The sequence below is a fragment of the Pocillopora damicornis genome, chromosome 8 (genome assembly GCF_964200805.1).
Source record: "Pocillopora damicornis chromosome 8, jaPocDami1.2, whole genome shotgun sequence".
NCBI classification, from domain to species: domain Eukaryota; kingdom Metazoa; phylum Cnidaria; class Anthozoa; order Scleractinia; family Pocilloporidae; genus Pocillopora; species Pocillopora damicornis.
In genome coordinates this window covers 6,989,898-7,013,022 of record NC_142677.1, presented here as the reverse complement: position 1 = coordinate 7,013,022, position 23,125 = coordinate 6,989,898, and the positions used below count along the sequence as shown (strand labels likewise).

At 38.3% G+C, this 23,125-nt stretch overlaps 3 protein-coding genes across 3 annotated transcripts in view; all 3 read right to left on the bottom strand.

Moving 5' to 3' along the window:
* Nucleotides 1–93: 93 nt before the first annotated feature.
* Nucleotides 94–9,243, bottom strand: LOC113666123 (uncharacterized). The gene is made up of 2 exons (XM_027181881.2): nt 8,958–9,243; nt 94–5,792 (listed from the first exon to the last, which is right to left on the bottom strand). Exon 2 carries the CDS (start codon nt 5,758–5,760, stop codon nt 1,660–1,662), a length of 4,101 nt encoding a protein of 1,366 aa, XP_027037682.2. The 5' UTR covers nt 5,761–5,792; nt 8,958–9,243; the 3' UTR covers nt 94–1,659.
* Nucleotides 9,244–10,201: 958 nt separating this feature from the next.
* On the bottom strand, nt 10,202–17,817 carry LOC113666122 (26S proteasome regulatory subunit 7). The gene is made up of 14 exons (XM_027181880.2): nt 17,667–17,817; nt 17,523–17,560; nt 16,768–16,849; nt 15,673–15,764; nt 15,184–15,323; nt 14,434–14,506; nt 14,235–14,330; nt 13,366–13,530; nt 13,164–13,251; nt 12,592–12,715; nt 12,399–12,477; nt 11,944–12,040; nt 11,770–11,831; nt 10,202–10,527 (listed from the first exon to the last, which is right to left on the bottom strand). The coding sequence occupies exons 1-14, from the start codon at nt 17,737–17,739 to the stop codon at nt 10,432–10,434; spliced, it is 1,305 nt and encodes a 434-aa protein (XP_027037681.1). The 5' UTR covers nt 17,740–17,817; the 3' UTR covers nt 10,202–10,431.
* Nucleotides 17,818–18,831: 1,014 nt separating this feature from the next.
* LOC113666114 (cell division control protein 42 homolog) overlaps nt 18,832–23,125 on the bottom strand; it is a 5,574-nt gene continuing 1,280 nt past the window's right edge. The window contains exons 3-5 of the mRNA XM_027181873.2: nt 21,865–21,937; nt 20,780–20,889; nt 18,832–20,367 (exon numbers count right to left, since the gene is read on the bottom strand). Coding sequence (XP_027037674.1) covers nt 20,080–20,367; nt 20,780–20,889; nt 21,865–21,937 — 471 coding nt within the window. The 3' untranslated portion in view covers nt 18,832–20,079. The remainder of the gene's footprint in view (nt 20,368–20,779; nt 20,890–21,864; nt 21,938–23,125) is intronic.

Here is a 23,125-nt window from a genome sequence, read left to right as displayed (position 1 = left end):
TTTTGATTATTAAGAGACGGCAAATGTGGGCATTTTTTTTTCTCCAAATAAAGGAGAAGTGGAGTGATACTCCGTCCTGTAAAAAAACACGCCAAAAAAATCAAAAACTTTATTCTCCTGATTATCATATAAACTAAAAGAGTCATCCTCACCAAGTTTCAGTAACACCAGCGGCATGCGATAGATTTATTCATATAAGTGACTTCCATAAAATTTCTCGTTACAGGATCACCTCTGAATCAAACATTAAGGTTATGAGAATAAAGGAAACGATCACTAAGAAAAGATGTAAGCTCTTAATTGTTTGATAAATTTTCCTATAATTAATACCACAGGAAATTGTGCAGAGGAGTGTGGAGAATAGTCATACTAATGTAAGGATGTAAAAAGTTAAATCAATTTGAGGAAAAAATAAACTTGAGGCTATAAAAATCGTTCTCAGGGAGAGCGGGGACGGGGGAGGGAGAGGAAGATAAGGGAAGGAAAGAAGGAAAGTTATGTTAAATCTCAATGAGAAAAGGGAACAATAAAAACCAGTTGCCGGAGATGATGGCAAAAGTTTCAAGAGAGGGTCTGTCGAAAGTCCCCCCAGGGAAATAAAATGTTTCATTTTTTTTGAAGTTTGTTAGGGATAATGCATTGATGAAAACATGTTCCCTATTAATTGTGGAAATATAAATGGATGCCACGAGTCTTCTGTCACGTGGTTTATAAGAAGATACAGACAAAAAAAATTTTAAAAAATTAAAGAACATATTTTTTTGGATGCAAATTCCTTCTAAAAATCCTATGTTATGCGGTGATAAACAGGATAACACCTATATGAAAATAAATTTAATTTTCCACAAAACTGTAACCTTTTTACAAAAATAGTGACTCTGGCATCTTGAGTCTGAAATTTTCGTGCGATTTTCAATGAATATTTTTTAAAACTTCACTTACACCAGCTCTTCTATGCGAATTCATCGGCAACCATCACAAGACGCCAAATAATTGCAGTATAAAGGTTGGCATTCTTATAAATTTGACGACAGAAAGAGTTCGAAAACGGATCATTCTCACAAGTCTCCCTTTTGGAGCACGGTAAGGTAGCACACTGGTGTTGCTAAGCAACTTAAACTGTACATGAGCGTTGTATGTCCCAAATCTTGGTGTTTTTTAATGGCAAAGTCTGAATAATTATTCTAATTTATGCATTTCAGGTACCACGCCGAGAGAGAGAAAAAGAGTGCGTGTAATATCCGATCGTTACGAAGTATCGAGTATCCCTTTCATTTTCTTCTCATAAATTTAAAATTTGAAACGCGAAAAAAATACGGAGGGATTGTTATTGATAAGTACGTGATCATTATCGCACTTCTTTTTCACTCTCCGCAGTGTGCGCCCCACCCACCCCCCCCCCCCCATTCAATTTTTATCTCACATATGTGCCACTATTAATTTTGTAAAGGTAAGAGAACTCTTCATCCAAAGGTTATCTAAGAGAATATCATGACTATACTCTGATTAAAACTAACCTAAACTAATTAAAACTTTTCTCGTCGATGTCAATCAGATCCAACTTTACCGGATCGATAATTTACCTTAAACAGGTCAGTCAAATTCCCCCCAAAAAAGAACAGTTTGAACGTTTCCTATGAAATCCTTTCGCTCACTTCTTTACGCTGCATGCTTCTCACACAACCAGAGATGTTCATTGGTCCTGTTGTTGTATGTACAGACCAATGGTCCCAGTCTCCACCAATCAGGCGAGATCTCCAACAGTTTGCACATCTTTCTGCGGCTTAGCCCTTCATAACTCTGCACAAATTCTAAGTCTTCCTGCATGAAACCCATGTAGCTGTTCTTCAGTTCGGGAAATTCCACAAAGTAGTGCTCTAACAAGTCCTGGATGTCCGTGACGAGAACGTGACGTAGTTTTGCCTCGCCCAAGATAATCTTGACCGGAACATGTCCCTGGTCAGATCCGTCGGGGGCGTCGTCATCTCGTAGCATAAAAGCGAGTTTCAAAAGCTTGCACGCACGTGCTCCAAAAACGTCCAGGAACGCTCGGATGTCTGGGATTCGGAAGCCTGGCCCCTCCGTAAAATGCCAGTATCCGGGACATTCGCACAGGAAATGCACAGAATAGCCATCTTTTATGGGTGAGTTGACCCGAAGCCGCTTCTTGAAGGCCGGGCTTTGAAAGCCTATCGGGAACACCGCCGGGAGTCTTGGACAGTAGCAGTCGTCCAGAATCCTGCCTGCCTCGTCGAAAAATACCCCGAGTCTGACCTCGCCCTTCGCTGGTAGTTCAGAAGGAAGTGAGACTAGAGGAATGTCTCCACGAATTACAGCAGCCTCTGTACTGAGATCGTGCCCCCACGAACAATAGTTACAACCATCTTTGACAAGTTCGCTCAACAGCGCAGGATTCTTGAAACCAGCGAGTTCACACGCGGTGCAAACGATCTGCCTGACATAGCGTATCCCAGGATACCGCGTATCAACCACTGTTTTGATCGCAGCTCTCACATCTGGAAGCACACAGCAGGGAGATGGACCGCGTATAATCACTTTCAACTTTTGCTCGAATGGTACACCCTCAACACTAACCCGATGTACCTCCAGATTTTCTGCTAAAGGGTGCATCTCTTTACAGTGGAGGGAGCAACCCATGCTGGCCAACAATGTCGTTGCGAACACCATATGGAAGCGAAAGAACGTGGGTTCTACCTCAAAGTTGTTCGGCAGTTTCCTTCGGTTAATGGCAATCGTCAAATCGCTGAAAAAGGTCGGAGGAAGGAAGCTGAAATGGAACTCACAGCTGATCTGACGTTGGCCATCCGAAGGCCTCTTCGGCCACGCGTCCTCGTCTGCTTTCCCGATCGGTAACTGGAAGGGAACCAGTTCCTCAGTTTCCGACAATGGAAAGCACAATCCTAAATTTCTGAACAAAGTCAACATCGCAAAGCGTTGTCCTTCAGGGACATCAGGCCAGGTTTTCGCCAGGTTGTCGATTCGTAATATTCCGTCCAAACCCGAACTCGCGCCCGAAGGTGACCCGACGAGGAGACACATCTGTTTGGACAGCCAGAGAGGATCGATGAAGATCACATCGCCAATATCCGGCATATCTTCGTACCAGAGGATTTCTCCTTGAGAATGAAAGTACGTCATCAGTGCCTTGAGTTTGAAGTCTTGTTTTACTCCACAGCCATTCGCGATCTCTCGAAGTCTGTCGTAGGTTAGAAGCGGCCAGTTCTTCAATTCATTCTCTGCGTTGCACATTTCCTGTATTCTGTCCCGCACGTACAAGCACTTCTGCGGGATTCGGGAACTGACCTTTGTGTTGAGGAGTATAGACGCGCTAGAACCCACGCCTACTGTGAACTTCTGCATGCTCCGATTTTTAGAGCTGAGGAGCTGTTTGGGAAACTGGCCATGGCAGCTGACTTCATAATAACCCACAACATGTGGGATACACGGAGCTGGAACAGGTCCAGGAACATGAGGGACAGTTTGTTCCTGGACATAGAATAAGGAGCCAGTAGAAGAGCCCTCACAGACAAGGGTCGCCTCGCAAAGACCGCAATGAGGCACAGCTTCTCCCTCAAATTGGCGTCTGTGCTCGCGACGATACTTGCTCAACAGATTCTCGATGTCTTGACGAATGCGTACTCGGATATCTTCGGTGAGTTTCGGGTCATCGGCGTGGGTACCAACAAGCATCACGTGAGAGTTTGGAGCTCTCGAGAAGATGATTTGAAGCCAAAGTTCTACTCTTCCGAGCTGGTAAACTGAACACGAGGTCTTGGTGACCGTGTAAGCGCTCATGTCAAAAACGACCTGATAAAGAGTGTTCTCTGACAAGAAAAAGTGATGCGAGCTGAGCATGGCTTCGTCTCCTCCCAAATCAAACACTTTTAATCTGCAATCCATAAGATTCATGGAAGATATTTCGATTCCGTCAGTCGTAGTGGTCGGACCGACCCCGCTTATTCGCCAATCTTTAGTATGACTCAGACCCTTCACAAGTGAAGTCTTACCAACGCCATTTCCTCCGACAACAATCATCTTAATTTGGTTGTTAGACACAGGATCGTCCAAGAATCCACTCAGGAACTCCAAAATGCTTTCAGTTCCTTTGTTTAGAATGTGAACCGGTGGGAATTTTAGACGATTTCTTGTAATTCCGAGATTTCGCAGCCTGGTCAGTAGGCCAATCGACGCAGACAATTTCTCCAGTTTGTTACTGGTCAAGTCCAGACTTTCCAGCGAGCCTAAGCATCCAAGTGTGTCTGGCAAGTTGTCGAGTGCATTCCGATCACAATGTACAAACTTTAACTTCTGCAGCCTGGAAATCGTGTCAGGGAGTTTCCTAATCTTGTTGCCACTTAACCGCAAACGTTGCAGACTTTTGAGCTCTCCTAGTTGTTCAGACAGACGCGATACGCCACATTTGACAACACACAAGCTTTTCACACTCACTACTGAGTATAGGGTCCCTGGTAGCTCCGCAGAGCCGAAATCGCAATTTGTTATCGTTAGAGACTCGAAGCAAGACTGGATCTGCGAGAAGTCGAACAGACATGGACCTTCTGAATTTAAAATAGTCAGTGACCTCACCGGAAGCATGGGTACGGTCTCGTTCACAAAGTTTGCCACTTCCGTTCCATTCTGACCAATGAAAAGGATCTTTGCGAGTGGGCGGTGCGATGCGGTGGTGTAAAAAAACGTCACTTGTCGGGTGAACTCGGTGATATTGCTGTTCACGACATGTTCCGAATCTTCATCCTCGTCACTAAGCCAGAACTCGCAACGCTTTCTCCAAGGGTCTGGTGGGTTAGGAAACTCACAGCCGCTCTCGAGAAGAAAGCGCACTGCATCTAAGCTGTTTTCTTTTATCGCCACGTCTATCGGAGTGTGAAACGCTTTGTCTTTGGTGTTCACATCGATAAAATCGACAACGGTTTCCAGGGAAGGAACATGATTGCGTTTTGCAGCGCGATGAATCAAGTTCGATCCCTCTTTGTCAAAATCTGGATGAAATGTAGACAACGTCACTTTATCCATAACACTGATCAGCACAGCTGCGTTGAAAACCTCTCTGACTTCATAATCTCCTGTTGAAAACTCTAAATACTTCACTGCTCCTACCTGCTGCGCATAACCGGCTCCTGTGACAGGAGAAACCGGTTTCTTTGACGCGTCTCTCTCGTCCCAGAGTTCTCTCCATTCCGTCTGAGTGCCGACTAATATGAAAGGAATCACAGGGCAGTGCTTTTGAATTTCAGGAATCCATTTGTCCAGAGCGTTCTCCCACGAGATGGAGCGAACGACTGAGAAACAAACCAGAAAAACGTCCGTGTCAGAGTACATATCCGGTCTAATATTATCATAGGCGTTTTCGCAATGAGCATCGCGAAGATCTAATAGGTAATGCTTGCCAAACACGGTAACCACGCCTGACCAATGGTCGATGGAGTCCTGGAGAGATTCCACGCTTGCTATACTCTCTTTCTCGGAGCTGAGGTGAATCACTTGAAAATGCGGATGACTTTTGTTAGAACCGTCCTCGCCCTCTACATCTTTATCTCCGTCTACGAAGACTTCTTGCTGCTCTTTGCCCTCCATCCTGCTAACGTCATTGTTAGATCCATCTTCTTCAATCGCGCTGGCTGTTTCCGCCTCGGCATTTAACAAGGCAGTGTACTGTAAGAACAACTCTCTCTTGTCCACATCTTCGTCTCCGACTATCACACATTTGACTGTTCTCATTGTGAAGTTCTACTTCCTTCCACAAGTTCCACCTTCAAAACAAGAAAAAAATCATTAGAAAAATGATTATTTTTTTTAAAACCCATACCTTAACCCCATTTACTCTTGAATGTCTGTGATGAAGTATTTTGATGTTGAAAGAGGGGGGGGGGGTGGGTGGGATGGGGATATGGAATGATGAAGTGGCAGACTGCAAGGGGCAAGATAACAGTAATAAGTGTATATTACATCAGTAGGTACCGTTGAAGATGCGCTCTGATTGGGAACTCAAACTCCAAATATCCTTCACAACTTGCCTTCAAGCAACTTGTGCAGGATTTATTCCCTTCCCCCCCCCCCCCAACAATACATTGTAATAATTGCAGGAATGAATGAGTTCAAATCATCTTTATGTACTACATTATCTCTGTGTTTTAACTAAAACAAATAGTCACCTTCATTTTGGTGAACAGGTGATCATTATCCTATTTATGTTATGACTGGGATTTTCCATATGAAGAGTTTGTTGAAAAACAGTAAAATACTGTTGTAAGAGAAAGTTGAAATTTAAAAAAAATTAAATAGTCTCCTACACTGCATAATGTTAAAACTCACTGCACAAAGAGCTACCCTCAGGTTACAGGATTGAATATTTGTTGCTGGAGAGGGATGAAGTGTTATGGATGAAAAATTAAACAGTACTGCTCTATCAACAGAAACAGCCACCCCATGCAGACAGAGGTCACTGAGTGGAAACCAATGACTGATCTTTGCTGCATGTTGCTTTTTTTCTCTTTTGTCACAGTTTGCTTTCAATAAAAAAAAGGGACAATATTAACCACCTTTTTGACCACACCCCTTACAACCAATCCCCCCCATTACCCCTTGTCAATATTTGACAAATGATAGTTTGAATTTGTGGGACATATGTAGTGAATCAATCTATGCCAGGTTAACTGAGTAAAGAATTAGCAATACACTCTCCTCTTCTTGTGAGCCAACAGAAAAACATGTTCAACCAAGTAGAAATCATTAAAGGAATGGAAGGGCCCAGCCAGTCTTTTCCTCTAGGTTAGCATAAAGTTTTGACTTTGGAACAGTTCTGATTCAAACACCAAACTATTTACTTGCTGAGAAATTTAACATTTAACTATCCATTATGTACAATTTTCTTAAGAGGATTACATGTGTCTCAATATGGGACGGTTTTTTTCTTTCTTGGCTTCTAGCTCAGGTCTACTAAATCTTATAAAATACATTAGGCTTGAAACGTACATTATTGAGCTATTATTATTATTATCATCATTATTATTATTATTATTATTATTATTATGATGGAGGCCACATAAAACTCTAAAAGCCAGGCCAAGGAGTGCAAATTCTACCCTTGGCTATCCTGTTCTTCAAATTCCAAGATGTGATTGTTAATTCTCCCCTCTAGCTGCTACAAAAATTTCTTTGCGAATTAGTTTCAAGAAGTTGGTGTTGGATCAAGCTATCAACTTCCACCTGATAGGTTTGATTATTCTCATTACTAGTTGGCTGGATAACATATCAATTTTGTAAGGAGAAATTACATGATAATCACATCTGGGAGTTAAAGGGTAAAGGAAGACACTAATCCTTAACAAATTTTCCCATGACATTAAAAAAAAGCTGTAAAATTATTATCAGAGGCTTGTATTATAGTCACCTCTGAGTCATATGCTTCTGTTACTATAAGCTAAATGACTTAGGATGGTACCAAAGTTATGCTCACTGCCTTTTCAAATATTCGTAAAGTTGACGAGCCTAGAAATTTGGGATTGATGCCATTATTTCAGCAATTGTGCACAAACCCCTCTCCTAAACCAATAACAGCCGATTGATAACAAGTAAGGGCCAACTTTGGATTAGGGAGGGAGGTTGGTGCACAGTTGCTAAGAAACTGACACTGAACTGAAGATTTTTATCATTGGTGCAAATTTATGCAATGACATTGCAAGTTATGTTGTTAAACAACTATTTGTCAGAGGTGGAGTGAATATTGTTGATTGATCCCAAAGACAAAGTTTTCTGCAAATCTTCTAGCATCTTCTTTTCTTCTATTATGTTTATCACTTCCTCAAAAACAGTGACAAAATGCAAGTCAGTCATTTTGAAATTTAGTGCTCCTGCTATAATCACTTTTTGCCAAGTGACTACAGCAAGACATGATGTAATTTTTGACCAATCAGAGTGTGTGCATCTCTATAATTAACTGAGCAATTATACTTAACTACTAAATTCCAGGTTGTAACTCAGCCAAAGGGTCCTGTTATATCAGCTTGCTAAAACTGGTTGGTTTGGTTTCCGGAATCTCAGCTCAAATTTTAATGTTTCCCAATTAGATGGTGCACTACAAAGCTAACAGGATCTAATATTCTATAACCAAGATCTCAGCAAAATTTAGAGAAGATTTCACATACAACAATCAAGTGTAAGCTTGATTTCTGTCTCTCAAGGCTAAGAGCACAGGCTTATTTTCCCAGACTGCAGCTGGTGATTAAGTCTACCCCTAACCCTGTTTGCAGAGTAAGGCAGATACACACCTCACGTTTTCCTTCCTTAACATACATTTCACCCTGCAGAGTCATCTTTGCATGCATGAAATCTTGTTTAGTATTGCCATACTCTGCAAACTGGACTTTAGCTAAAAAGAGAAAGCTTGTGCCTCATCTATCTCAGTAATGCAGCATAAATTTTCCATATGAACAATAATAAGGGTGAAATTTCAGCACTGTATGATCAGGAAATAAAATTAGCTAAGATTTCCAAATAAACACATACTTTGTTTTGTTTCACCCAAGAACTGCATGCATAATATATAACAAGACAACAGTTGGCCTTTAGGACCGAGATTTTATTTTGGAATAGTGTGTGGGGTAATAAAAATATCTTTCCCAAAATTCAGCTGTTCGTCTCTGATTGACCCGATTACTCCTCCAGTCTGAGTTAAAAGGTCGTTAAGTGCCCTCTCCATTACATCTATAATAGCAATAATCATAATTGACAATTTATCATTAAGTAAGTTTTGACTTCTACATTTATATCATTTGAACATGTCCGAGCAAATCAAACTCATTAGATGATGCGTGCTTTTAAAACCAAACGCCCGCAAGCCGTAGACATAACTTGACGGAAACAAAATCATCAGTGAAATTTAAATGATCAAACAGAAAAAATTAAGTTCGCCTTACCATCACACTTGCATCCACGACGGAATATCACGGGAAAGAAAGAATTAGAAGGGAAGCCATGATGCTTTCTTACTTCGAACCGCCTGCCACGATAAATTATGGTGTAAGACGAGATTTCAAAGTATTTTGAAAGATCTCTCACAGCATAGAAACCATAGAGGAGCTATTCTGTTAGGATATGCGTACGGCTAATAAAAGATTCCATTAACCAAATTAGAGCTTACTAAAATTTCGACAAATAAGGGCAATTTTGCTTCCTGTGACAACGCTCGGACCCAGTAATCTGACACTAGAACTGCCCGCGGCCACACCTGATTTTACTGCAAGGGTAGACTCTGGACTTGGACTTCTTGTGGAATGCCGGATAACCGGATCGCGAGACTTTCACGAAAACACCCTTCTCAAGACATTGTCGTCTATTATTAAAATTAATCAGAATCTCTGCTCGTGTGAGATGCAGGCGATCGTGAATGCCGTGAATGCCAGTTCCATATTTCATGAACAATCGCGTTCCGGGCTCAAGACAGTCTCTGCTTGAATCGAAATTTCCGCTTTCGTTTTATATCCCTTATTGACAAATGCTGCTGATCGCTGAAGAATCGATCCCTTTAAAAGGGTTCTCTTCTTCCTTTGTTTTGTTACGGAACTATTTAATCTTTTTTCACTCCAAGAGCTTGCAGTCTTATCAAGGGGGCAACTGCTGGTCTCTTTAGAAAGAATCTTCTTAAAATATTATTAATATTATAATATTAACGTCAACGTAATACTGTTACATTTAAAGCCCCTATCAACTGAGCAATAGACAGCACTTTCTATCGGTTTACTGGTGTAATAACACCTCGAGTGGGTATTACGCAAGTAAACTGATAGAAAAGCCAAACGATTGCTTTTAAAAGATTTCTCAGTTATTTCATAATTCAAGATGGCGCACATGTGCGCATCGCGCTAGTACCGATTGCACTTACATTGTAATCAAGAAAAAGAGCAGTTTATGGTCCTATTTGGTATCACTCATAAAAGATTAAATTGTGGGAGTGATAATACAAGTTCCCTATTGAAATTTCAAAGCTGGGTTGGTTTACACTGATACTTAATCCCTCCTTGAATTTGTTTCCATTGCTGAACTTTTCTTTTCTTGAATTAGATACAACTATCAGAGCCACTCAACTTGTTATAGAAATCAAGCAACCTATAGAATCTCTATCAAAACGCATTGCCACTAAAAGATTCCAAATAAGTCGTCATTTTATATGGTTCATTTGCATTTTATTTACCAAACGCATACAGTGAGCGTGACATATACAATTCTCCTAGCTCCTTACAACAAAACATAAACTTTACAAAGCTCTACATGACATTCAGTTTGCAAAAATGCTCCACTGAGTGGAGAGAGAGAAATCGGCTAATATCTTCACTAGAGACTAACATTGATGTAAATTTTTTTAGCTGGTTTCTTCTCAGTTTTCCTTTTTTTCTAATTGTAAGTCATATAGCGTGGTGTGGCACTGAACTTGGCGTAAGCCTTGATGACTTTATTCACAGCCTCGAGGAAATCCTTTTCTGTAGCAACCTGTCAATAACAAATCGTTAATAAAAAGTGGAGAATGGTATCAGAATCACCTATAGTTTCCCTATCTCCATTCATTTTATCTCATTGGCCGAGTTGTTAGAGGTACGATATGCTCCAATGAACCCTTTAAAACCTAAAAGTGACTAAAATCTAATTTCTCCCTACAATGACACTCGTGCAACAAACACTAAGGTCACGATAATAAAGGAAATGATCACAACCTAAAGAAACTAATGATTGTAAAATTAATTCTCTTTGTCAGCACCTAGGATTGGAACGTGACAACAACTTCAGAAAGTCAGTAACATCAGTATCTTATCAGTTAGCGGCTTCCAAATTGTTCCAACATGTGAAGTTCGAAACCTAAGAACCTGGTTTGACTCGGAAATGAGTATGCCAAGTCATATTTACAAAACTTGCTCATCTGCTTTCTATACATAGAATTAGGAAATATGTAAGTCGTCTAGTCACCGAATCATTAGTTCATGCTTTTTAACCAGTAGAGTAGATTATTGTAACAGTCTACTATATAGCCTCCCGAATTCACATATCATGAAACTCCAACGAATATAGATTGTCGCAGCTCGGTTGGTCACGGGAACACCAAGATTCTGTCACGCTACACCAATGCTTTTTCACTTTCATTGACTCTCGATTAGTTACCGTATAAAGTTTAAGATTCTACTTTTGACATTTAAGTGTTTACATGGTTCAGCTCCTAATTATTTAATTGAATTAATTAGGATCAAATTGCAATCCGGCACTCTAGCAGGTCAAACAAATCTTTGTTACCCGAGTCACCTAGTACTAAGACCCGTTGGCGATCGTGCATTCCAATCAGCTACACTTTATCTTTGAAATGCATTACCTTCGACAATTCGCAACATAAAGACATTGGACACTTTCAAGACTGCTGTTAAAACTAATTTTTTTTAATTTAGCCTTCAAACAGTTTCTTATGTTTTTAGTTACTTTTAACATAATTTTACTTTGACAGTATTGTGAAGCGCAACTGAATATATCCATATAGAGGTCTGCGCTATACAAACGTAATTATTATTGTTATTATTGGGAAATGTGTAGAGAACAGTATGGTGAATGGCATACTGATGTTAAGGTGTTAATGGTTAGGCACTAACCCGTATTTGCACGAGCTGTGTATCGGTTGAATAAAGTCAGAAAGAAGAAGAAGGAAGCCCATAGAGACGGGGACTAAAACAAAAGTTTAGCATTCTTACGTACTTTTCTCCTTGAACGAATTGCGAACATGCCTGCTTCTGTACAAACACTGCGAATTTCAGCACCTGGAAATCAGACAACAATGTTAACAAACGCTAAATATATGACACTAATGTAGCTTGGAATCTACCCACAACTCGTCTTGCAATGAGACAATAACATCAAAATGTGACTGACCTGTGGTATTTGGGCACAATCTTGCCAGTAATTCATAGCGAATGTCACGCTCTACACTCATGGATCGGGCGTGGATTTTAAATATATGAGCTCGTCCCTGGAAAAAAATTCAGAAACTTCACGAAAATGCTCCATTTCTCTTACAGGCATACTTGTCCTAGTCTCATGGGTGTCTGAAAAACGAGCACGACATGAAGAGAGCACAGGGGACTTGTATCCAGGCTCCTATATCATCAACACACCTCATCTTGGCAAAGTAAACATGCAGTGTCCTCCTTTTCAGGAGATAATCAGTTCAATTTACAGCCTACAGTTCCTCTTCTTACTGACCAAAATCTTTTGGAATTCTTGAAAAAATCAACAGGTAAAAGGATTTATCTATGGGTTTGAAAATCTCTTACCCTGCCATGCTTAGAATAAGGAAGAACATATAAAATTAATTTAAATGAGTGTACCTCTAAATCTGGAAGACTAAACTCTATTTTTCTGTCCAGTCTTCCTGGTCTGGTTAAAGCAGGATCAAGTGTGTCAGGTCTGGAAGGGAATAAAATAACTGCATTTAACACATATGGAAAGCTGTAAACAACTAACTCTATGAGCCAAACTTAGAATGCATTTCAAAATTATGTGATTTCCCATTGTTATTACCGATTTGTTGCCATGAGAACTTTGATGTTTCCTCTGGGATCAAATCCATCCAGCTGGTTTATAAGCTCCAACATTGTTCGTTGAACCTCATTATCACCACCAGCACCATCATCAAAACGAGTTCCTAGCAGAGAGGAATGAAAAATAACACAAATTATCAAAGGGGAATGAGTAAAGGGAAATCCCCAAAATTAAAAAATTGTTCATGAACTAGTAATACATAATTTACACAAAAAAAATGCTATCCTTGGAACCTATTCCCCAACCCTTAAACCCTCCAAATCAGAAAGCCAAGTCTCCTAATTCAATTCTCTTGGGAAGGTCTCAAAATTTCTTTGGTTCAATTCAAATATTGATAATATTGTTCCAAAAATAATTTTAAAGATATTTTATGAAGTATTTGTCTACATCCCCTCCTACAAGTGAAATCAGTTACAATCTTGTTAGTAAGAATTTACTAATCATGTCTTCGCTTTAAAAAAGTTGTGGACTCTCCAACATTTTGACTGAATAAACTGCTTTACCCTCACACTGAATTGCACATTCTTCAGAAAAGATGAAAAAGAAATTACCTCCAATAGCATCAATTTCATCAAAGAAAATAATGCATGCTTTCTTAGTTCTTGCCATTTCAAACAGCTCACGCACCATTCTTGCTCCCTACAAAACACAAAGCCTTACTTTGAGTGAAGATAACAAAAGCACAGAAAAGAAACAAGAAAAAATGTCTAAAAAGTGAAATCCTAAAAAAAATTCACAGAGATTATCACAAACCTCTCCCACATATTTCTGTACCAGTTCTGATCCAATTACTCTGATAAAACAAGCATCAGTCCTGTTGGCCACAGCCCTGGCACACAATGTTTTCCCTGTTCCAGGAGGACCAAACAAGAGAACCCCTTTGGGTGGTTCAATACCTAGATTAACAAACCGTTCAGGCTAAAGAAAGAAAGAAAATCCATCAGTAACTATAGAAAACATAAATGGTAAATGAAGAGTTAACTGCTTTACTTGGGTACAGCAACCCGTCCAGGCCTTAGTACCACTGAACAGCTCAGAAAGGAGCCAGCCATGTTGTTTTGTTTATACAAACATTCTCTTGATGTCATGGAACATTATTTACGTATATTTCCATGTAATTATGCTTTTTACAGTTGTAACCAGCTATCAGGACATTGCTCAGGCTTTGCCTGCTAATTTAGTCTATTAGAGTTGGTGTAAAGATGTCTGTGTATTGCTTGTGGGACTCATTCATCACTTAAGATAATTAAATAAATCAGAACAAGGAGGTTGTTTCTTCAGTAATAGAAACCTGCCAAAGGGCATTTAACTCAAATTCATCCATGGACACCATTTGGCAACCTAAGATCATAAAGTGGTTGCATGAAATAATATATTAGTTCATGGGAAAGGCTGCAGAACACAAACTGTGAAATACTGCATCATGACACAACCTACAGCTCAATACCAACCACATTATATGAATTTTTCCTGAGATTTTGTTGACAAAACATTTTTCTACATGCAATGGTAGACAAAAAGGTTATATTTTTAGAGTGCTACCTGTATTGAGCCAGCTACAATTAGTAAAACCAAGTGTAATGAATACTAGTACATGTGGAGAAACAAATAAAATCCCTTACATGCAGAAGTGGAGTTTCTACAACTTCTCTAAGCTTTTCAATCTGTTCTTTGCACCCTCCCACATCTGAGTAAGTCACATCTGGCTTCTCTTCAACCTACAAAGAAGAACAAATAATGAAGTCTTGGAGTTTAGAGTCTTTTCTGGAGTTAACCTGCCAAGTAAAATCTTTCTTATTGCTAACAGCACAAGATTATTACCTGCATCATAGTCACTGTTGGGTCGATCTTTGGTGGCAGAGGTATGTGAATTTGGTACTTGTTCCTGTCAACCCTGAAATGAGAGTAAAAGTGACAATTCAGAAAAAGCTACATGGAGCACAACTTTATTAAAAGGAAGCAACTTTATTACAAGGAAGTAGAGAAAATTTGGAAGATTTAATCACAAGAGAACATTTGCGAAATATAGTCAAAAATGACAATAATTGTCTGATTTCAAAATCTCAAAATATACTGGAAAACAAGAACAGTGTTCTCCCTTATTTTGATCACCACAGGTAAAAGAATTTTCAAGAATTTCAAGTCATTTTAGGCCATAATAAGAGTTACTATGGAAGTGAATTTTATCACCAGGAAAGGAATACATTGTATAGAAGGTATTTCAAATGGGAGCAATTTGTGTTGCCATATTGAGCAATGCTTTACTTTAAGCAGGATGTATGTCTGTCTGAAGCTTAACCCTTTAACTCTCAAGATTTCATTAGTAATTCTCCTTACTCTCTGCCATACAGTTCTCTTGATGTTAGTTTGGAGAATGTGGTATTGAATCAACTTTTAATCCCCTAATTGATATTTTTCTTTATTCTCATCACTTGTCTGCTTGATATTGTATTGATGTTTGAGGAGAAATTCAGTTCTGGTCACTTATGAGAATTAAAAGGTTAAAGTGAATTAATCTACTTACAATATTGACAACTATACACATCAATCAATTCTTTTTAATATTCATACCCAACTCTCATTCCTTCTTCAATATCTGTGGGAGCAACTTGATCACCTAGATCAACGACAAACTTGGCAAACTGTTTGACATTAATCACATATTTGGCATCATCTGTATCTGCATTGATTATCTTTGTACATCTTGCAACCTGATCAGACAAAACAGTAATAATGAGTCAAGATATCAGTGCATAAGGAACAAAAATATTTAACAAATATCTAATCATAAGAGCTATTAAGCATAAAATAAAAAGCTCAAAAACATGTTATCATGTTACAAAGTATCTAACTTAAAAAGCATTTACTTTTAACATAATCAGGTAGGATACATGGTACAGAGAAACAAACTTGAACACAGGAAAAACTGAACATCTGATCAAGACACCCAGAATCTTCTGATATTTAATTGCTCAGTTCTTAATCATAGCACGCATGAGAAGAACTGAAACTGTGATTCCTTTGAAATTTGGATTACAGTTTTCAGATGATATAATGTACCTGCAAGGGTTGTTCTCCTTGGAGAGTTTGTTTATCTGCTGCCAAATCCCACAAAGCAGGAGGAGCAAGGCCAGTATCAGATTCTTTAATACCTGTGCAACATAAGTAACTACATGTAAGGCTAGTATTCCATCAACACACCATACCATTATTGAAAAAAAACCTGACTAAAACTGCATGGTCCACAGACACTTTGTTTCATCTAAACATGAATCAAAACCATGAAGCAAACAACCATCATTATGATCATGTCACAAACACAGCAACTTTCTTGTAAACCTAGTGTTATCAAATAAGTTGATAATGTAAATTGGCAACCGTAAAGAGTTTAAAAGCTGATGTCTAAAGCATTGGCCCTTTGTCAGAGCTTCATCATTACTCTGACAAAGGGCTAATCCTCAAAACATCAGCTTTTTAACTCCTCAAGGAGGCCAATTCACTTTATCAATGCAGCTCATATTAATAGATTACCCTGTCATACTCTCCCACTGACACAGCACCACAGTTTCTTTAAAAATTTACCCCATTTTTTTTCTTGAACCTATCTAGTTCATGTTTAATTTGGTTTTTTCAACTGTGTAGATAATGTGAATTTGCCTTTGTAAAGAATTTCTGAAGCTGAGATTTAGAGCATGAGCCTTTTGTCAGAGTGCACAGAGGAATTGCAGGGTTGTGTGGTTTACATACTGAATAACAGAGGTATGCTATTTGTGGAAACATGATACCATGGAAAACATAAGAATAAGTAAATGGAATGAAAAGCATCTATTGATGCCATGTGGATTTTGAGTGCTGATGCAAAAAGATACTTTTTTTGTAGAAGAGTTTGGTGGCTTTTTGAATTTGCTAAATTTATGGAAAGGCAGCAGACTACCATATGTTGCTCTGAATTATTTGAGAGATTTGAATGTTTTACAACTGGTTTGGATTGATCTTTGTCATTCCTTTCAACGTCACAAAGGTGACATGACATAGAAAGGAATGACAAAGTTTTCATGGCACAAGAGTGGTTGTGATACCAAAATGACAGAGTATCAAATACACCTATTGTCATTACTGCATAAATTTTGGATATTATAATTGCGATTACGTTACCTGTCAATTCATTGACTTTCTTTAATGTTCCTTGTATACCCTCTTCAACCTTTTTTATTGACCTGCTGTACAATCCAGCACCCTGTAAAATAAAGTAAGTTGATGATAATTCATTTAACATCCTATAATTTACTAAATCTCATTTTTTTTCCTTTCCTTTCTCATCCTTTGTGGGTCTTTAATGGAACATCAAATTGGTTAACGGAGGATTTGAGGTGGAAATCACCTTAAATGGTGTCTCAATTTGTCAGCGTTTATCCCTCTCATACATGGTAAATGAATTTAATTGTTGAGATCTAACCAGTTACTAAACTATAGATAAAACATCACCATGTTTCTTTCCTCTTTCCCCCTAAATATCCTCAATATGGCTGTTATTTGAGACATATTTCCCCTTCATAGCCTACCTAGCATAGAATTCCTGGTACTTTAAGAGTTGGTACTTGTCAAATCTTCATCACAGACTCAAAATTTTTTTAGCAGAGCTAGGGCTTCGAATTCAACAAGCCTCTTGAAACTTCAGTGGTTCTGATGATTCATTTTATTCCTGCCCCGATCTCTTTTCTCCCCAAGACCAAGGTAATTTTCACTCTAATTATACATCGGACCCACTTTACATTCGTAAGGTCACATGCAAACATCGATCTTAACTCAAACTTCAAGGCCTTGTGGAATTCATCTCGTTTTCCTGTATTTGCTTTAATTATGTTTTAACAGGATAAATTCCTATAATAGTAATAAGTTGTAAAACTTACATAAGTCTTTAGAATTTCGATATCTCCTTCATCGAGTGCTGAAGAAAAGAATGACAAAAAAAGTTCACGAATATACTTTGTCTGAAACACACTTTTTACTTGATTTCTTTCATTTAATGTTTCATTGTACTACGAAATACGTACCTTGAATTGGTTTCTCCTCTTTGTCATCGTCATTCTTGGTTTTTCTTTGATCTTTTCCTAAATAATCCGGCATTTTCGACCAAAAGCTACCTTCTCGTTCTAAAATATGGCGGAAAAAATGTCAATGCGCATGACTAAAATTGCTTTGTCATTGCTCCCATGAGTCTTTTCAGCCCCTGCAAGTGCCACTGCACCAGCAGTCTTCGTGCAGACATGCAGCTGATAGGGACTAGTTCCTACACTCCATGACAAGAGCCTCACTTTTTCACTTCCGAATAACCTCAAACTAAACGACTCCTCTCTTTATCTTGTGCCTGACACATAACTATCCCTACATACCCCCAACTCGCCCAAACAACGAGCTAACCCTTTCCCCTTACTACCAAAGCATCATCGCAGCTGCCTTGAGACTCGACAATACGGCTCTTCAGGGAAAAACTTTGTATTATTCCCATGTTCATCAAAAACCAGATTTATTGATTGGAAAATCCTTTTAAGGAAATAGGATTATCCTCAACTCCACTAAACATCATACTATCAATCCCATCTCATTCCATTAGAGCACTTAAAAATTCCCTTCTCCAGTTGGATCCAAGCAGTGTTTACATGATGCAACCACAACAGCATTTAAGTTAAACACTACACCCTTGAGCTTCAATCTTAGTGTTTGTTGGGTCTTACAACTCCAACTAGAATAATGTTGAATGGTTCAAATTTCCTCTAAAGTTCATTGGTCATAAATAAGAATTTTAAAAAAGGCTGGAAGTACTGTGGAATGTAGTTCAGTAGTGATCAGAGTTTACACAAGTCCTCACTAATCCATTAACCATCGAGCTTAAGGGTGTCTGGCTCCTGGCTTATCCTTACATTTTCACCCTTGAATTAAAAGTTAGGGTCATAAGAATAAAGGAAATGATCACCAATTTAAGCTCCTGATCATGAAACAAATACTCCTTGTCACCATAAGTACCATAGGAACTGTTAAGAATACATTGTGGAGAGTATGAATGCTCATGGTAAGGGGTAAAAGGAAAATTGAAGTGATAATTCAGACTCTTCCACAGGACAATCATCCTTAATGATATATATCCCTTGACAACAGAAATACATCATCTCTGTACACATAGACTCTGTACAAAGACAATAAATTAACAAGGACACTCAGTTGTGCAAGACAAATTTCTTCTCATTGCAGTAGAGTTACACTTGCAGACCTCAAGGAGAAAGAAAAGTATGAAATACAAGGAAGTAGCTTTCTTTGTGTATTAAGAATCTTTGTAGCAATTCTAACAAAACAAATTATGCTTGATGCAGACTCTAAATCATTCTCTCTGAGAGAAGGCATAAGCTCACAATCTAATCTTTTTACTGTTAAATTAATCAGGAAAATCACACCATACTGCACTAGTTCCAATGTGTCAGAAGTCAAAATAATATATTTCACAATAACTAGGAACATTGCTCAAATATTTCCAAAAGTGCAGCATTAATTGCATTATTAAAGGATCTCCTTTATAGACAAAAACGTTATATAGAATTACTAGTTCTTATCTCATGATGGTACACATTTCCACCAAATGTCATAAAAACCAAAACCAAAGTAATCATGATGGGAAATCATAACAAAGATCGACATCACATTCAGCTGTTGAAAACTCTAAGTAAAAGATTGGTAACAGGTTATTAGTCTTGGCTTGACTGCTTAAGGAGGTTGCTAAATTTTTTCAGACCAGTAGCATTATATTTTGGACGAACTTTTGACACCCAGCTGAAAATTGCCCTACAATAGGGCAACAGCAAGAGAACCAAACTCATTTCAGAAATTAGTCAACAACTAACTATTGATCAGAAAGTAACAATTAATGGACCTTGCAAGAGATTCTGCAAATTCTTCCTACTTGTAGAAGTACATATAGCGCAAAAAGCCGAATAAACTTTTATGAATGTTTTAAAGGTTTTCACATAGTACCCTGGTTGTCTGATTTCATTCATCCTTTCCAACCACAAGACCACAAAAAATTATGTCCTTACTTAAGAATGACATGTTATCACTATTTATCAGCAGCATAAAATATTATTATATCAACAGTTAAGCAGATTTAAATGAAGTTGAACAAAAGATTCCATCAAGGAACCAGTAGCCCTTGTGAAAAATTGAGGTCATGCCATAGTAGCCATTCTTCTCTCACCTTACTCTAAACATTTCTGGCAAACAAAGCATATTCCGTTCGTCTTTAATTGTTTGCTAGGAGAACCCTATACAGCTATTTTGTTCTGTTTAATAGACTCTATCCACACTTCAAGAATTTCAGTTCTGAACAAGTATTGTCTCTTGTGTATGGACAATCAAAATCTTGTCCATCTGAATCAAGATCATTAACAAGTTTTCTGTCCCAATTTCACAATTTTTCTCTCAAAGTAAAATACACTTTTTCTTCTTGGGTTGCTCAGGAGGTTCTAAGGCAGCTAAGATTGCCTCATCAAACACATTTTTCAAGCCTTTTTGCGTTAATGCAGAGCACTCCACATATTTCACTGCTCTAAGCTCTCTTGATAACTTTTCTGCACCCTCCACTGTTATGGGTTTCTGCTTGTTCTTAGATAATTTTTCTATTGTTCCTGCATCATCCCGCAAGTCAACTTGTGTACCAACAAGAAGAAAAGGAGTCTTTGGACAGTGATGAGTAATCTCTGGTACCCACTAAAACAGAAATAAAAACATCAATAAGATAAAGGTTTACCAATGCTATGCAGATCAAGGGTTAAAGGATTCAAAAGGGAGATGCTACTCAGGCATATAGCCACAATAAAACCAGATACCCAATAAATTGACCAATGAGAGTGACAAAACTTTAACCAGTCCAAAGCCTAGAAGTACAAAAGCTAGACAGAGCTATCCACTGAGTAAGTCACTAACCAACAAACATTACAGTTTACTGAGCACAACAGGCAAATTAAATTTTTGAAGCGTTAAAGCAATCCTTTAACATGTTGAATTTTTAAGAACTGCATGCAATTTTAGGTGGTTATAAGAAGTACTGCAAACATAACAAGGAAATTCCACTGATTACTGCCTGAAAAGTGTCTGCCTCCTACACAACAATATCACTGACCTTTTCTTTAACATTTTCAAATGAAGAAGGTGACACTACAGAAAAACACACAAGAAAGACGTCTGTCTGAGGGTAGGATAACGGCCTCAGCCTATCATAATCTTCTTGACCTATTCAAGACAAAGAAATGAAGAGTTATCAATGCTGAGCATTAAGTTAAGGGAAATTGGAGGTCATTGCCGATTTGGTTTTTAAATAGTTGTGGGACAGTCTTGTGGGAAAGAAAGTTAGCTTGGCAAAATTATCAGAAAAATTGGCAAGTTTATGCAAAGACTCCTAAAATGTTGTCTGAATCTTTTGTGACCATCAATTACGTCTGCACTTTGAGAGGAAGCTATATAATCTCCACAAAGACATCAACGTTTTGTCAACCACAAAGAAAAAACTTTACTAAAACAATCACATACAAGTAGGCCTACTGGTTCCAACCCACCAGATGTCAAGAGCATGTGGCTAGACACGACAGGTGGCAAAACCCACTCATGTAGTAATTACACAGCACATGAGCACAGTTACCACCTGTCCCTCCTTCATAAACCAAGGTTAACCAGGGTTATTATTGGAAAATCTGATGGATTATGATTTGAACTAAGTAGGGGGGTGCATAGAATTAAACTTGATTTTGAATTAGATAGCATGATGTGTTAAGAGCAACATGCCCTCCTAAGTGGTCAGGGAGAGGGTTCTGTTGAAAAATTTGAAACTCTCCATGATGTGATTTCCAACAGTCTGCCACAGATTTGAGTAACTTTTTTTCAACTAGGCATCAATGTTAGAATCAGTAGAAAAATACTTTTTTGTGTCTTTGAACACAAACCACAAAGAGGCCAGAGCAAAATGGTTTGACAACCAGCAGGTTTTTGCTGCCTACAGGCTTCTCACAACAACTCTTCTCAACACAAACACAGTTGCAAAAATAACTATGTTGAAAACAAAGAAGTAACTGAAGATTTCTGTTGGTTTACCAACTTGACTAAACTTAGTTTAAGCATTACATCACTCAAATAAATTGCATTTCTGGTTGTTAAACAAATGAAAGTTTTGCTTCATTTGTAGTTTGACAAGAACACTACTGAGTTACTGACCTGCTGTGTCAAACAATCCTAATGTATATGGCTCACCACCAATCATAACTGTAACAGCATAGTTATCAAACACCTGGAAAAATACAAAACAAGCAGTCCATAAGTTAGTATTATACCTCACTGAGGCATTGGACAGGAAACTGAAATCTTGTGCTTTGGTCACCAGTGAAGAATTTACCTAAAATAGACCCCAACAAAAACAAACAAACAGTGCAGTATAACTTTGAGGCTTCCCTTTCACTTTTACTAGAAGGAGTTCTCTGTTGTGAAAGTGCTTCAAAATTTTGCAAGGCCTCTCTAATGGAGTGATATAATTTCATGTGCATGTAGATTTCTTTGCACAGCTTCTCATCATGTAAAAAGAAACGTATCCACTGAAGATGAGTGGATATTGAAAATAAAAAGCTTGAAAATTATCAGATGAAAATAAGCAAACAATCCTCAGCAACTTTTACAATGGTTCGTGAACATCCCTAATTCATTACCACTGGAACCAACTTTTCCAGGTGTTCTGTGCTCAAAATATTTCACCCTTTTGTAAATCTAATTTAGTGTTACTGTCCAGGAAAATAAAACATTAAGGGAAACAGCTGCCACGTCAAAATATGTTTCTAATTTTCCCTGACATCATGAAAGGTTTTGGCAAAACAGTAACTCCAACAATTTCACTGCTAACATGAAAATAGCTTGGAAGCATACATGCATCTCTTTATCTTCAACCTGGCTGAAGTAAAATGCTCTTAGTGCTTTTTAAACCACAATTCAGAACTTGTCAAAAGAACAGCCATCATCTGAATGTACACACATGTCCTGCCTAGAGAACAGAGCCAAAATGGCTGGTTCATTCCGTGATCATTTTTCCATCACAACCCATTAAAAATAATAAAGAGGTCATCCCACTCAAACAAATGATGAGTTAAAATGTCCACAGAAAGGTGCAAGATCTCTTATGCAATTATATTGTACCAGTGTTTTACCATTAACATATGGAACACTCTCAAGAAAATTGTAATCAATATGTTTTTCATCCTCCATAGCTTTTAGCCACTCATTAATAAGTGACCGCCGCATCAAAGTTCTACTCTACATAATAAAAAATGGGCCCTCGGGCAGCACACATCACTAACACACCGTCACTTAAAAACTTAAAAATAATTTTTACAGCTTCTCTTATTTGACTAATGGAAAACTTCGTTTGAGTACACAAACACGCACAAAATTCTAATATGCAGTTTTGATCGTTCAATGTTTACTGTACACG

Excerpts from the sequence above, each read along its gene's own strand:
- LOC113666122 (XM_027181880.2), bottom strand. The coding sequence starts at position 17,739 with ATGCCGGATTATTTAGGAAAAGATCAAAGAAAAACCAAGAATGACGAT. Across the intron at positions 14,507-15,183 it reads GAAGAAGGAATGAGAGTTGG|GGTTGACAGGAACAAGTACC; the intron begins GTATGAATATTA and ends CTCTCATTTCAG. Across the intron at positions 13,531-14,234 it reads TAGAAACTCCACTTCTGCAT|CCTGAACGGTTTGTTAATCT; the intron begins GTAAGGGATTTT and ends TTCTTTCTTTAG.
- LOC113666123 (XM_027181881.2), bottom strand. The coding sequence starts at position 5,760 with ATGAGAACAGTCAAATGTGTGATAGTCGGAGACGAAGATGTGGACAAG.